This window comes from Sinohyriopsis cumingii, unplaced genomic scaffold (assembly GCF_028554795.1).
Source record: "Sinohyriopsis cumingii isolate HCF-2022 unplaced genomic scaffold, ASM2855479v2 utg002226l, whole genome shotgun sequence".
In the NCBI taxonomy this organism is placed as follows: domain Eukaryota; kingdom Metazoa; phylum Mollusca; class Bivalvia; order Unionida; family Unionidae; genus Sinohyriopsis; species Sinohyriopsis cumingii.
In genome coordinates, this window is record NW_028316162.1 from 73,790 (window position 1) to 87,690 (window position 13,901).

Consider the following 13,901-nt stretch of genomic DNA (forward strand, 5'->3'; position numbering starts at 1 on the left):
CCATGGCATTATCAGTGGAATATCCACCATGACGCTGCAGTGGACTCATCGAAGATCTTGCTTATCCACAGAAAAGACCTTCTAAGGGCTGCTCCTCTTGAAGCCAAGACCCCATTTGGGGGCATAATTTCTACTGTGGGTTCTCAAGACTGGCTGGATCATCAACATTGATCTTTCACTTCCACTCTTGGCCAATCAATCAAGAAACAAGGTCAGGCAAATAGCCATCTGCAAAAGTTTCAAGCAAGTGCAATGCCAGTCTAATCCTCAAACTTTTGCTAGACCAGCTCCTCGCTCATCAGGTCAATGGCACCCAGATTGCCAGAGAGGAAGCTCTCTAACCCTACTTCCTTTCCCAGTGAAGGAAAGAGGGTTGGACAGCCCTAGCAAATTAACCCCTCTCCTACCATGCATACCCTTCCCGAACATTCCAGTAGGTGCTCACCTAGACTTCTTCTCAAGGGCTTGGTCCTCTCCATTGTAAATGAGGGTTATCAGCTCCAGTTTTGAGAACAACCCCCACTATCAAGGACCCCCATTTCTTTCCCCAGTCCAATCGGGTGAAATTGAACATAGAGGTGCACACCCATTTGCAGAAAGGGGCAGCTAAAATGGTCTTGAATGACCAGTCTCCCTCCTTTTACTCCCGAATTTTCCTGGTCACCAAGAAAAGCGAGAAATTTAGAATCATAATTAATCTGTCCCTGCTCAACCAGTTCTTTTGGAGGAAACCTTCAAGGAGACAACCTCCTTAATCTGGAATGTTCTTTGTCCATTTGATTGGGCTGTCTCCATCGACCTCAAGGATGTCCCTTTGCACATCTTGATATTTCCTCCACACTGCAAATATCTTTGTTTTTAGCTGACTATAATGAATATTGAGAACATTGATTCTCCAGTATTTCGATGATGGGCTGATTCACAGTGTCCAAGTTCAGTCCCTTCATGATCTTTTCTGCTCTTGGTCCACCTTAACTCAGTTGGGTCTCTTACCCAACCTCAAGAAGTCAGAACTTGTTTTATCACAGAAATTAGTTTATGTGAGGATGAACTTCCTCATGTATCAAAACTTGGTCCAGGTTCCTCTGGATTGGGTGCATTGAATCTGGCTCTCCAAGAGACACTGCAAGCAAAAACCATGTTATCTGCTCACCTTTATTTTGCTCACCTTTATTTTCGCTACTTGGAACCTGGAATGCCATCGCTAATTTGGTTCCATATGCATCCTCTGCAGTTCCTCCTTATCACAAGGTGGAAACCACACAGATAGCTTTTATAAACTCTGATCCCTCTAGGACCAGACTTTCATCACCATTGCTTTGATGGATGAATTGAGACAGATTCCTGGTGGAGTCCCATGCACGCACCCAATCCCCACTCCTATCTGTTCACCAATGCATCCGATTCTGGTTGGGGTGCTCGTTAAGAGCTGGATGGCATAATTCTCCATGGTTCTTGGACCCAGGCTAAATTGTACCTCCACATCAACAACCTAGGAATGAAAGCAGTACTTCTAGCATTGCAAGGGTGCGTTGACAGAAGAAGGGGCTGATGTGTCATGGTCTCCTCAGGCAACACATTCATCACAGCAGATGTACAGTGTCAATGAGGCACACATGCCCATTCTCTTTGCATGGATGTCTGGAACCTCTTCATTTGGGGAACCTCAGAGGTTGTCTCTGAGTTTGCCATATTCAACATAAGATGAACGTATTAGTGGACAGTCTGTCCAGAACAGGCAGAGCCGTCCTCACAGAATGGTTCTTTACAGCATAGTCCTTCTACACTCTCTGGGGAAGACACCTAGTGGACCTGTTTGCGACTAGGCGCAAAAACAAACTGCACTTTTGCATTTATCCTTTCCCAGACCAGAGAGCATGGGCAGTAGATGCATTCAGCCTTCCCACCATTCTGACTGCTACCACAAGTTCTGCAAAAAGTCTTAACTTCCACTTTTCAGATCATCCTCATCGCCCCACTGTGGCCCCAGCAATCATGGTTGAATGATCTCCTAGTCTAAGACCTGTTGATTGATTGAGCCAGGTCTCTACCTCATAGGAGGGATCTCCTGTTGCATAACTGGGTATCCCTCCTCCAAAACAGCTCACACATTCCCCACATATATGCCTGGCTCATCTCAAGTGATATCTCCACCTGAACAAGTTTTTGGGCCAAGTTGCCAGTTGCATCATTCAGGCCAGGAGAGCTTCTACATCCAAGATCTATGATGCCAGATGAAGAATCTTCTGTGATTGGTGCAGTAAGAAACACATTGATCCTATCTGCCTCTCAGTAACTTACATTGCTGATTTCCTTTTGTTCCTTTTTTAAGACCAAAAGATGTTCAGCATCCACTATCAAGGGCTATTGAGATGCCATCTTCAACACGCTTAATTCTATCAGGGCTTGGAATTAGTTCAGATTCTTTGGGGCTGATTGTTATGGCACAACTTGTGGCTCAGAGATAAATCAACCTTCTATAGATGGACCTCTCTGTCTATGGTCAGTATGATTCGATTTCTTTGTTTTTGATCAGTTTGACAAGAACATCAGCCTGCCCACCTAACTGACAAATGCAGTAATTGCTGCTATTAAATTTAGTTTTTGAGGGGGAGTAAAACTAATTTTAATTATGCATTACTTACCTACCGCTAACGTCAAATGCCTTCCTCCCACCCTGTTCTCCTGTCTTACCTCTCCGGTGGCCTAGTGGTTAGAGCATCTGCCTCAGATGTGGGAGGTCGTGGGTTCGATCCCAGGCCGAGTCATACCAAAGACTTACAAAAATGGTACTAACAGCTGCCTCGCTTTGTGCTCAGCATTAAGAGGTTAGTGTTAGGACTGGTCAGCCTGGTGTCAGAATAATGTGACTGGGTGGGACATCATGCTACATGTCTGCAGCATGATGCCCCAGTGCTAGACATCACTATAAACTACCACATTGTAGACATCGTAGCAATTTGACTGAAAAATTTTTAAAGCTACGTTAAAAATCCAAATCACACACACACACAAACACACTCTTCTGTCTTGTGTAATAATCAGCTGTGAAAAAGATGACAGGTAATATCTACCTTCTGCAAATGACCATGCAACATACAGAGGGGTGTGCAGAAAGGCTGTACTAGCTTTTCTTCACTCTGTGGGATGATGTATTTGCATCGAAATGACAATGAATTTTCAGCTACGAATTAGTGGCATGTGAGTGTTGCATAATTAAAAGTAGTATTACCCTCCTGAAAAAAACTACATTTTATAATAATTTTCATTGTACTATCTTGCTGAATTCATAGATTTATCTTATCAATTAACTTCTCCCAGTGAGAACTATATAGGACTGTATCACACTCAGCTATCAGGTAACAGCTAAAAACTAGGTGGCCAAGTGGTCTAAGGTGTTCGACTTAAAGATCACTGACATCTCACCTCAGTCCATTTGGGTCAGAGTCTTGGGTTTGGCTAATGTGGGTATGTGTCAGAGCTTACCAGTAGCTTCCTTTGGGTAAGTGGTTCAGCCCCAAGTTCTTCCTCCACTAGATATACTGGATGCCATGCATAGTCTATCATGTGCTAAAAAACGGCATTCAGCCCACAACTGTACAACAACAACAGTAAAAAAGTAACGTTTGTTTCTCATTCTGTTTATTGAAGGACATTAGTAATCATTCAGGTTTCACTGAACCATAATGTGATTTGCCATGCAGCTTGAGACTTGAAGTGAAGTTTAAATAGACTGACTGTTAAGTTTTCTATTTTGTTTTACCCAGCCATTTGTCAGTTTGTCAGTAACATGGATGATATTCTTTGGATTTGTTTGTTGTGGTTACTTTTTTTCAGCTAACAATGCCCATTACAATATTTATATTTCTATTAATGCTTGGACTTGATTGCTAGATGCAGGTTCTAATAGTTTATATGCTATTCCTTCATCTGTTGTGCAGTTATCAACATAAATTTGTTTAGAATGACAATGCATTGTATTCATAATATTTGATGTCCATCAGGAATAGCAAAAACAGAATAGCAAATACAGTTGGTGAGAGACACTGAAGAGTCAGTGTTTTAGATTGTTTTAGGGATGTGGATTTTGATTGGAACATATTTTTTCTTTTCATTTTTACCATCAATTTTGAATTTATTTTAGGTATTCAGTATAGGCTGGTTGTGGTCTGCAGTGCTGAGAATGAGTACAAATCTCGGATTATCACAGCTCTAGACAAGTTTAGACGACCCCCACTGCCAATTCCAGATATTCATCACATTGCTGACTATGTCAGGAGAAAATTTCAAGTAAAAGAAAGAAATTCAGCTGCATCTGTGGACTTTGACTAGTATGTATTATTATTTATATTTATAATATGTGTATTATTTTCAGAACAATAGTTTTGTAAGGGTTGTTAATAAAAGTTTTAATACTTATTTTCTGCGATGATCATAGTACTTTAAAGATGAGTCATTCTTATATAATGCATAGATATATTCATAACGTTCCAAGGTTAAGTCATACTATAAGTGCAAGTAAACATCCCATGATCCAACAAGGACATTAGTTCTAGTAAGAAGCTAACATGACCTAATTCTTGATTAGCTAGTGTAAACCATGTGACCCTGTTTACTGAGAAAGTGATTTCAAAATACTATGATGATTCATTTCATACATATGACAAAACCACAGTGTAATGTGCAATAAATAGATAAATTGTTACCTAAACGATTCCATATGAAAGGCCTGTAAAAAATTTAGAGCAGTTTTAGCTAATGTTAAGTTGGACCTAAATTTTAACAATTCTGTCTATTTTATACATATTTGTTATCTATAGAAAGGTTTAAGAATTATTTCTGATCTTCATGGCTGTATAATTATTATTCGACACAGAATTTTTTCTATATGCTTTCAAATCTAGACAGAATTAATTCACAACAATATTCACTTCTTTCCATTCTCTTTCCCCATAGACACTGACCCATGCATAGGAATCCACATAGAGTCAATACACATGCAATATGCAGTTGGTACCAAATAGATATTAATAGGGATTCATGAATACAAATAGGATATACAGATTTAATTAATTATTATTATGACTCTGTGGTCTTAAAATAGATAATAGAAAAGAGTGAGAAGCAAGAAACATTGTAAAATTCAACAAATAATTTTTATTTCCTTAGAATATAAAGTGAAGATATTAAAAAACTGGTACTTTTGGTGTTGCAAATTAAATCCCAAATAATCCTAGAATTACACATACAAATCTTAATGATTAAAGTTCAGAATAAACTTTATTGGAAATCCAAATTAAATCCAATGCTGAAAGTGTTGATGTGCATGTGGTGGCCAATGTTGTGGTGATATGCCAACAGTCTTTTGTTGGATCACAATAATAAAATCCAAGAATATATCTTTATTTGAAATTTCAGCATAAAGTCAAGTCTCTATTTCCAAAAATGTTAATTTTGAGGATTTCCAGAGAAGAATGACTTGAATTCAGTAATTTGAATAAATAAATTTCCAGACCAAATGAACTGCTGAACACAACAATAATACAATTCATTCTGCCTCAAGATCTTCTAGCACGAATAATTGATTTCTATAAAAACAACATTGTATAGTCCTCTACCTGACCTCAGGTCACAGTTCGCATTTTCTACCAAAAACTATAACCTAATGGAAAGTTTCCTTCTGGAAGGTTCATAATGTTTGCAAAATAAAATCTTTGTTTTAATTAGTTATAATTAGAAGTTTATTACTAAAATTAAAATAAACACAACATGTAGACCTGGCAATTCATGGGGAATTTCCAAATTTCTTGACTCAGATTGAGATAAACATGATGTTTACGAAACCAAAATCAGTAATTCAGGTCAGGTAGAAAATGAACTTGATTTTTGGAAAAGGTCAAGTCCAATATACAATGTTACATTATCAATAGCATGTAATGAAGTTAAAACTTTAAAAAAAACCCTAAGAAACAATGCAAATTAAATATATATATATATTCCTGGGACAAACTTCCAGAATATTTGGAAACATCTTTTGAATAATTCCCAATTTAGTTTGGAAATTTTATGCTGGATCACTGGTGGGAAGCATTAACCAGGTTGTCTGTGATGGAATAGTTATTGGATAATGTCTACATTAACTTGGCTTTTCTTAATTGGATTCCATATTTTATAGGTAATATTTTTAAGTTAAAAGCTAAAGTTCAGTTATTGGGTTAAGCGTTTGTATCCTCTTTGTGTTTTGCTTTGTTGCTAATAGAAAGTTGAAACAGTTGGTTAAACATAACAAGCAATCAGATTTCGTCAGTGACATCTATGTTGATGTTCAGCAAAGAAACAATGTAAAATAGACCTAGTTGTCTATGAATTAAGCTTATTCAGCAACATTTTATTTATTGTCCAACAAAGAAAAAAATCAGTAAACTGGACCTGGTCACATTGAAATTTTACCTTGTTAAAGTGTTTATTTGGCAGTTTAATTTTGGTTTTGAGGAGTCTTGAAACACATGTTCTCTTAACCCTTTACCTCATAGAGCATAGTTACAAAGTGCAGCGTGCTATAAATAGAACATCTGTTACCTATTCGACTCCATACGCATAGGCCTGCCTGTTAACTGTTAAGCAATGCAGAGTATGTTACGTTTAACAGCAATTGTAACCATTTTACAATTTTGCTACACATTTATTATGTGTAGAAAAATTTATGAGTAAAGTCCGATTGTTATAGATGTGTAATTATTTTTCACGGAAGAAATTTTTATGTGCTTTAAAATCTTGAGAGAACTCATTCACCATCAAGTCAGTGTGGCCGCCTGACCAACTGTAGCTGCCATTTTTCATACTCGAAATTTACAAGTTTTTCGTCTGTGTCTACAGCGCTAAGTCATCTGAATTTGATAATTTATAAAATGTAATTGCTGCCTACGTTAATATCAGAGTCTTTACCTAAGTTAATGAATCTTTCATAGTTGTGATTCTAATCGTGAAAACTTCGTAAGTACTGAATGAAATCCACGACCTCCATTTTGGAGAGTGGAGATTATGACCCAGTTACTTTAATAGCAGATATCGACCAGAGCATAAACAGTGACCACGTGATCTAACGTAATTGTCATTCGCAGAAATAAATGTAGTATCTAATAGGGGGTTTTCCCCGTAAGTGGCTCTATGAAAACCCACTAAAAATGGCTGATGTTTACAGCTGGCTTCAAAAGGCACTTCCATGCGAATGGAGTAGAGGCGTCCAAGGATGCTTGCATGAGGTAACGGGTTAATCTGATCCATCTGATATAATTGACCAGTGTTACAAAAAAAGATCATTGTGAAAAAATGTTTAATTTTTTCTCCCCTTGGTTAAGGTTTGGATTTTCCCAATAACCTCATGAGTTGCAAGCAAGCTGTATACGTCCTTCATAGAATGGTGAAACTTGCTGAGAGGATGCATCTTAATACTACACACTTATTGCAAAAAGAGGTCTCTGTGACCTATATGTTATGTTCAAGTGACATTGTTGACATTTTGTGTTTAAAGTTGATAATATCATAACTGGATTCACCTCTGTTAATGCTAATATGGCTTCAGTATTTGTGGTTAACTCAAGACCACATAGATTTTTCTGTGCTATATATACCCTAGCCTTCTCAGAATGCCTTTTGTGATCACTAAAGGTGGCAATAGGAATAAATATATGTATTCAGCAGTAAAATTTTCCTATTAATGATTATAAATTATATGTTGTGTTAGGTTAACTACTATATATACTCGATTATAAGTCAACTTGACTGTAAGTTTCCACCCCAACCCCCGTTATTTAGGGCAACAAAAGCCGATTTTTCTTTTTTACTCTCTTCCAAATGAGGATGTATTTTGCATGTCAGATCTGTTGGAATGGGGGACTTATCGTCATCGAGTCAGCATTGCACTTTGAAAAATAAACAAGCCATACTGGATAGATGGATGTGCAGTGGATAGATCAATGGATACTTATCTAGCTAGCTATGAATATATAGATAGACAGACAGACAGTAAGAAAAATAAAGACAAAACCAATATAAAATACAATTATATTATTGATTGGAATATGTAAACTCATGTTTTGTCCATCTTCATGTAATAAAATTCATTAAAATCCAAAATGCTTGACAATGACCATTTGAATGCATGCATTTCATGTGATGCTTCAGCTGTAATGGCTAATCAGAGTAGTTACGAATCCATAAATAACACTTCTGATAATTGGTCTCAGTGTTATTTGCATCATGTAACTCTCACCCATGCATAAGCTTGATTTTTAAACAGAGTTTAAGAAAATTGTTGTTTTTTTATAAAATTATTATCTTAATTTTTTTATCAGCTTGTTATATCATCTCTACTATGATATCAAAGAATTGAATGCATTTTCCAAAATAATTTATGATCTTTTATGCCCTATAAGAGTAGATCTGACCCCATTATAACATAGCTCATTATAAAGTAATTCCAGATATAATGTGCATGTTGCCACTGGGGCCCCGAGTGGCCGAGTGGTCTAAAGCGCTGTCCGTTAAGGATCACAGCCATCTCACCTCTGTCTGCATGGGTTCGAGTCTCGGATTCAGCCAATGTGGGTATGTGGGAAAGCTTGCCAGTAGCTTCTCCATGGTTGGTGGTTCTCTCCGGGGTTTTCCTGGGTTCTTCCTCCACCATTAATACTGGCCGCCATGTATAGCCTATCGTGTGCTGAAAAATGGCGTTAAACCCTACAGCAACAACAACATGTTGCCACTATGGATCCCATGACCAAAATCATACCAAAGTTTAACAATAAGGGTTGAAAGAAAACAAGGTGAACTTAGTCTTTATTCTCATTTTTAAAAAAAAAACAACATTATTTAACAAATTTTGTTAGTGCCTCCTATACCATGGTTCCATATATTATGCTAGTCTCAATATTTCATTATTCCTTTATATAACTTGTTACTCAGTATAATGTGGTTTGGTACATAATGCTGTTGCATTTATGGATCTTGACTGCCATGTTCTAATGAGGGAGAGTGGTATGTAGGTATGTATGTATGTATGGTTGGATGGATGGATGGATGGACAGACGGATGGATGGATGGACAAGATAGTGCTGATTAAAAGTTAAGTTCTTCAACAGTTCAGATTTAAAGATATAAAATTGCAAAAGCAGAGCTTCATATAGAAAAGTGGCTTACATTTTCTTGTCAAGATCACTTTAGTCTGAATTTATTTTCTGTATGATAATTAATGTTTATTGTTTACAGCAGCTTCTGGAGACTACTGAAACGTTGTAAAGGTGAGCTATATAATCATAGATGACGTTCAGTTCTTTCTTTTCAGGAGCTTCAGTGTTTGTAACAGTTGTATAAAGTACTTCAAAAATATTTTGCTCTCTTTACATATATTACTTTTTCACACATTTCTCTTAATTTTTTATCTCGATCCTGTCAGTTAATGATGCTTTAATAGGAAAATGAATGTTTTGTGAGATTGTCAGGAAAGTCTTCTTTTGTCAGCTCCAGTGTTCGTGTTGTAAAGTCCTGGCGAGCAGGGGTTGGAAAGTCATTGTATGTTAGGAGAAGGAATGAAGAGCTGACACAAGAGAATCCTAGCTACAATATGACAGATCTTGTGAACATACCTCTCCAGGACAAAGAGATAAATGTTTCCCAGGTGACTCAGATTCTTCTGACCCATATACTGCCACCTGGTGTCACAACACCACGCATATTTCACTTGGACATTGCACATGAGGTAAGTAATGCTTGTAAGTCTTGTTTGTTTTAGAACTGGTCAGTGAACCTTATCTGAAACATCAGATGTCTTTGGGAAAGGGGAGGGGGTCATTGAATTCATATTTGTGTTTCTGTTATGCTGTCTATCCACTTTCACCTAGACATAGCACAGGAGGTAAGTCATAGTTTTTTTGTTGTTGTTACAGAACTAGTCAGCAAAACCAACCTGACTTATTCACTACCTTTTAAAAAGCCTTTTCAAAAGGGGAATAATGTGTTATTGAGTCCATATTTCAATCCAGCAATCATTTCATCTCACATTGCACTTGGCCATCTATCATACTTTCCATGAAGCTAATACAAGTGGAAAGTCAGATAGAGCAGTCACATTTCCAACAGTGTTGTCATGACTGTCAACAATTGTTATGGAAAAGCAAACGATAGCTATATACTGACATCATCAGCATCAGCAGTTTGTTTCTTTTTAGCTCAGGTATGTTTATGGCATGATCTTGCTTCGAACTTACTGTGATAAAATGTGCCACTTGACCAATTTCAATCAATTTAGCAGACAGAACTTCTTGGCTTGTAGAGCTTTTGAGGTTGGAGAAATTATGCCAATCTGCCATAAAATAGGATCACCATTAAATAAAAATAAACTGCTGAACAGAATTTGACCAAATTTTTTGGAACGAATATATCTTGGCATTAAGCACATTTGTTTTTCTTATTTCTTACAAATGAAGCCAATGCACTGTTAAAGGGATAGATATTGTAAACAGATTTTTTACCCATAATCAGATAAAGTTAAAACTTGTATATATAAACTATGTCATTTTCTATTCCTAAATATGTATTTATACAGGATCACTTTCAATAAAGGAAAGCAGCCATTAAATAGTGACTGGTATTCTCTGCCATTGTGGCAAATAAAATTCATGGATTATAGATATACTGGCTGTAAGGTCCCCTCTTTCCCATTCAGTCCTAAATTGTGTATTTGCACACAGTATGGATAATGATAAAACTTTATTTTTGCTTTGCAACATTGTTTAAATGATTTTATTTCAGTTAAGTTCAGTTTATTACCTCTGACACTTGTTTTCATTTGATTTAAAAAATTTCACTTATGCTTATGTTTAGCACTGACTTCCAGTAAAATTCTAGTCAGCAAAATTTGTTAAATTTATTTCTTGATCTTTTTCTTCAAAAAAAATGTAGTTCGCACACTTTGTATATTAGTAGTAGCCAAATGTTGATACTGTTTGTTGAGAAGAATTAAATTGCTCATACATAAGCCACCAAAACTGTTTTGTGTATGCATTGTTCAGGTGAATAGCTTACTTTTATGTTATTTATAATTTTATAAAAGTATTCCTTATAATGATGATTGAACCTAAAATTTGATAGTTTTATATGAAATTTATGAGAGGGAGAGTTAGGGTACAATAGATGTAAAGCATACAACATGACTGTGGCACTGCATCGACTGAGGATATCAGGTTTGATACATTTATTGTCAAGGCAGATGAACAGGCCCTGGTTCATTATTTTAAATCAAATGGGTCTCCAGAATGGATTTAATAAAAAGTAATTAAGTACAGTAAGATAGATTAATACAAATGTATTTGTTTCAGTGCACACTGCTCCCCATCCCTATGTCTTAATCAACATCATTACTATGACATAACCAATTAGAACTCAGCATTGATCATTAATCAAAAGAAAGATATAGGGTATTTATCCATTAAGTGCCTGAATGTTAAGTGATCAGATTTAAATTTTTTGTGAAACTTTTGCACTGTTCATTCAATTATTTCTCTGAGTTTTTCAATTTTATATTAAATGGCTTGGAAATTAAGGATTGTCTATTATGAATATCCAGATGTATAGTTTAGCAGTTTTTCTTTATAGCATGTAGTTTAAATTTCCAAACCCTATTACTTAAAGTAAGCAAGATCATATAGCATTGAATTTCAAATTGAAATGGTAACATTGTTTTCTGGTTAGTGTGTAAACATAGAATTAAACCTTGGAAAGATGTACACCACTTTTTATTAATTATTATATTAAACCATTAAGCAAGGAAGTCAGGAAGTCAGCAAAATTTCTGATGTGAAAAATTTAAAAAATGTTTTACATGTACATCAAGATGGAGTAAATACATAACAAGAATTTTTATACATTCACACATGTGTGCACACACATACATACACACAAAATGAGTCCAGGGACATCTGGACTTTTCAAAAGATGCTGTTTACTCAAGAAAAAGAGAATTTTGTTTCAGAGGTGAGGCAGGCAATCAATCTGTTGTTTTAATTTGATTTTAAAAAATGGTGCAGCAGCTATGGTCAACCATCTCGCCTAATTCTAATGATCCAGATGCACATATCGTTATGCTGGTACATCTGGCTTTGGTCACAGCATCATCTTTAGCTATGTACAGCATGGCATTTCTCATTCACTGGACCAATGTAACATGTATTTTGTACATAAAGCAAGCTATTTCATGCAACTACAAATGACCCCATTAGTTATATATAATTGTTACCCATAAAATGTCCCAGTTTTAATTCACAGATATGTAGACTTATTTCAGCAGACGTGATTTGAATGTTCATTCATGTGGAGCACATGTTGTGTATTACCAGTACATGTTGTCGACAGATGCTGTAAGTGATGTATTTTTAACTGATCCGACATTTTGATCACGCAACTTGTCTACTTTCATTTTAAGTATATGATGCCTTGTATAGTTAGCATTTTATTTGTAATCATTCATGTGGAAATATGCAGAATTAATTCTTTAGTGTGTTTCGTTTTCTTGGATCTTCATGTTTATACGATTACATCACCCTCAGCATAGAATGTTTGATGCTTGATTTTGATTGGTAGTAATTCTTTCTTGCCCACTGATTGCAAGTGCTAAATTCTGATTGGTCAGTAACAATAGTATAAAAGGAGGTCAGTGTTCATGACCTTTGTCACTCTTTAGTGTTTGTCGAAGGTGCAAAGTATGAAATATTACACTTCTGTCTTGATATGCTATGGCTTAACCAACCTTGAAATCAGATGTGGCTATGGTAAGAATGCAAAAGTTATATAACTAATTCCATTGTATAAAATAACTTGAGCAAAGTGTTATTTTGTGACTTTAGTAAAATTATGTGTTTTGGACTTATTTCTTTTGGAATTTAAATAGAAGGTGAATAGCCTATCGTATATACTCGCGTATAAGCCGAAAAATTTAGGAAAAATGTAAGGCCTGGAGGAAGGGGGGGTCGGCTTATCTTTGGGCCAAGGTCCAAGTCTAAAATTTTTAACGCTTTTTTCCCTCGATTTCCAGTATTTATTGTTTCTGTCGATCGCCGAAGATGAGATCACATGCCTAATGATGCCACATGGCTCATAAGATTTGTGCTGTCGTGAAGTGAAACAAATATTTTTTTTTCTAACTTAAGTGGTAGGATAATGAATGAAAAACATGTTTTAACGTACTTGACGTCTATTTGACAGATGTCCATCCACCAGAAAATGCAGCCATACGTGTTATTTGAGCCATGGTGGTACGTGTATTTTCCAAAAGAACCGCCATATTAGTAATCTCCAGTCAAGTATTTAACCCTCACTAATCAATAATCATTAAACTCTATGGTATTGTACAAATGCACGCTAGCTTATTTCAGTGTAAATATGAAAAGAATCTACGTAAAAAATAAAAGAATTACGATACTGAAGGTATATACGACAAACATTTTGATTGAGAGTAGAAATACATGTACGATAGTCTTAAAGGAGCAATAGTGAGAGGCTCCATAGGGGTTTGTTGCGTGCACACTTAGGAAGGGTAAATAACAGGGCAATATACGAGTCAGCATGAATAATTGTAAAACAATATAATTTGTGGGATTTCTTTGACAGGTGTTTTAGAAATAATCGGCAGCCACAGTTTATATACTACTGTTGTTTAGTTGTTTGTAAAGCAAAGTGGTTTGTTAGCGGTAAAGTGTTGTACAATAGCTACCTTATGCTTAATCTGTGGTAAATGCCTCGGGGATAATAGGTTCGTTTTATTGCACAATGCCAATGACTTTACTAATACATGCCGACTCTCAGATGCATTGTTTAATGAGATACGGTAGTGGACATGGTTTCTGCTC

At 36.1% G+C, this 13,901-nt stretch overlaps 1 protein-coding gene across 1 annotated transcript in view; it reads left to right on the forward strand.

The window, feature by feature from the left end:
* LOC149770911 (E3 ubiquitin-protein ligase rnf213-alpha-like) overlaps window positions 1-13,901 on the forward strand; it is a 512,819-nt gene that overhangs the window by 63,676 nt on the left and 435,242 nt on the right. Inside the window, exons 10-11 of the mRNA XM_089948996.1 lie at window positions 4,145-4,331; window positions 9,520-9,757. Of these exons, the coding sequence (XP_089805122.1) occupies window positions 4,145-4,331; window positions 9,520-9,757 (425 nt within the window). The remainder of the gene's footprint in view (window positions 1-4,144; window positions 4,332-9,519; window positions 9,758-13,901) is intronic.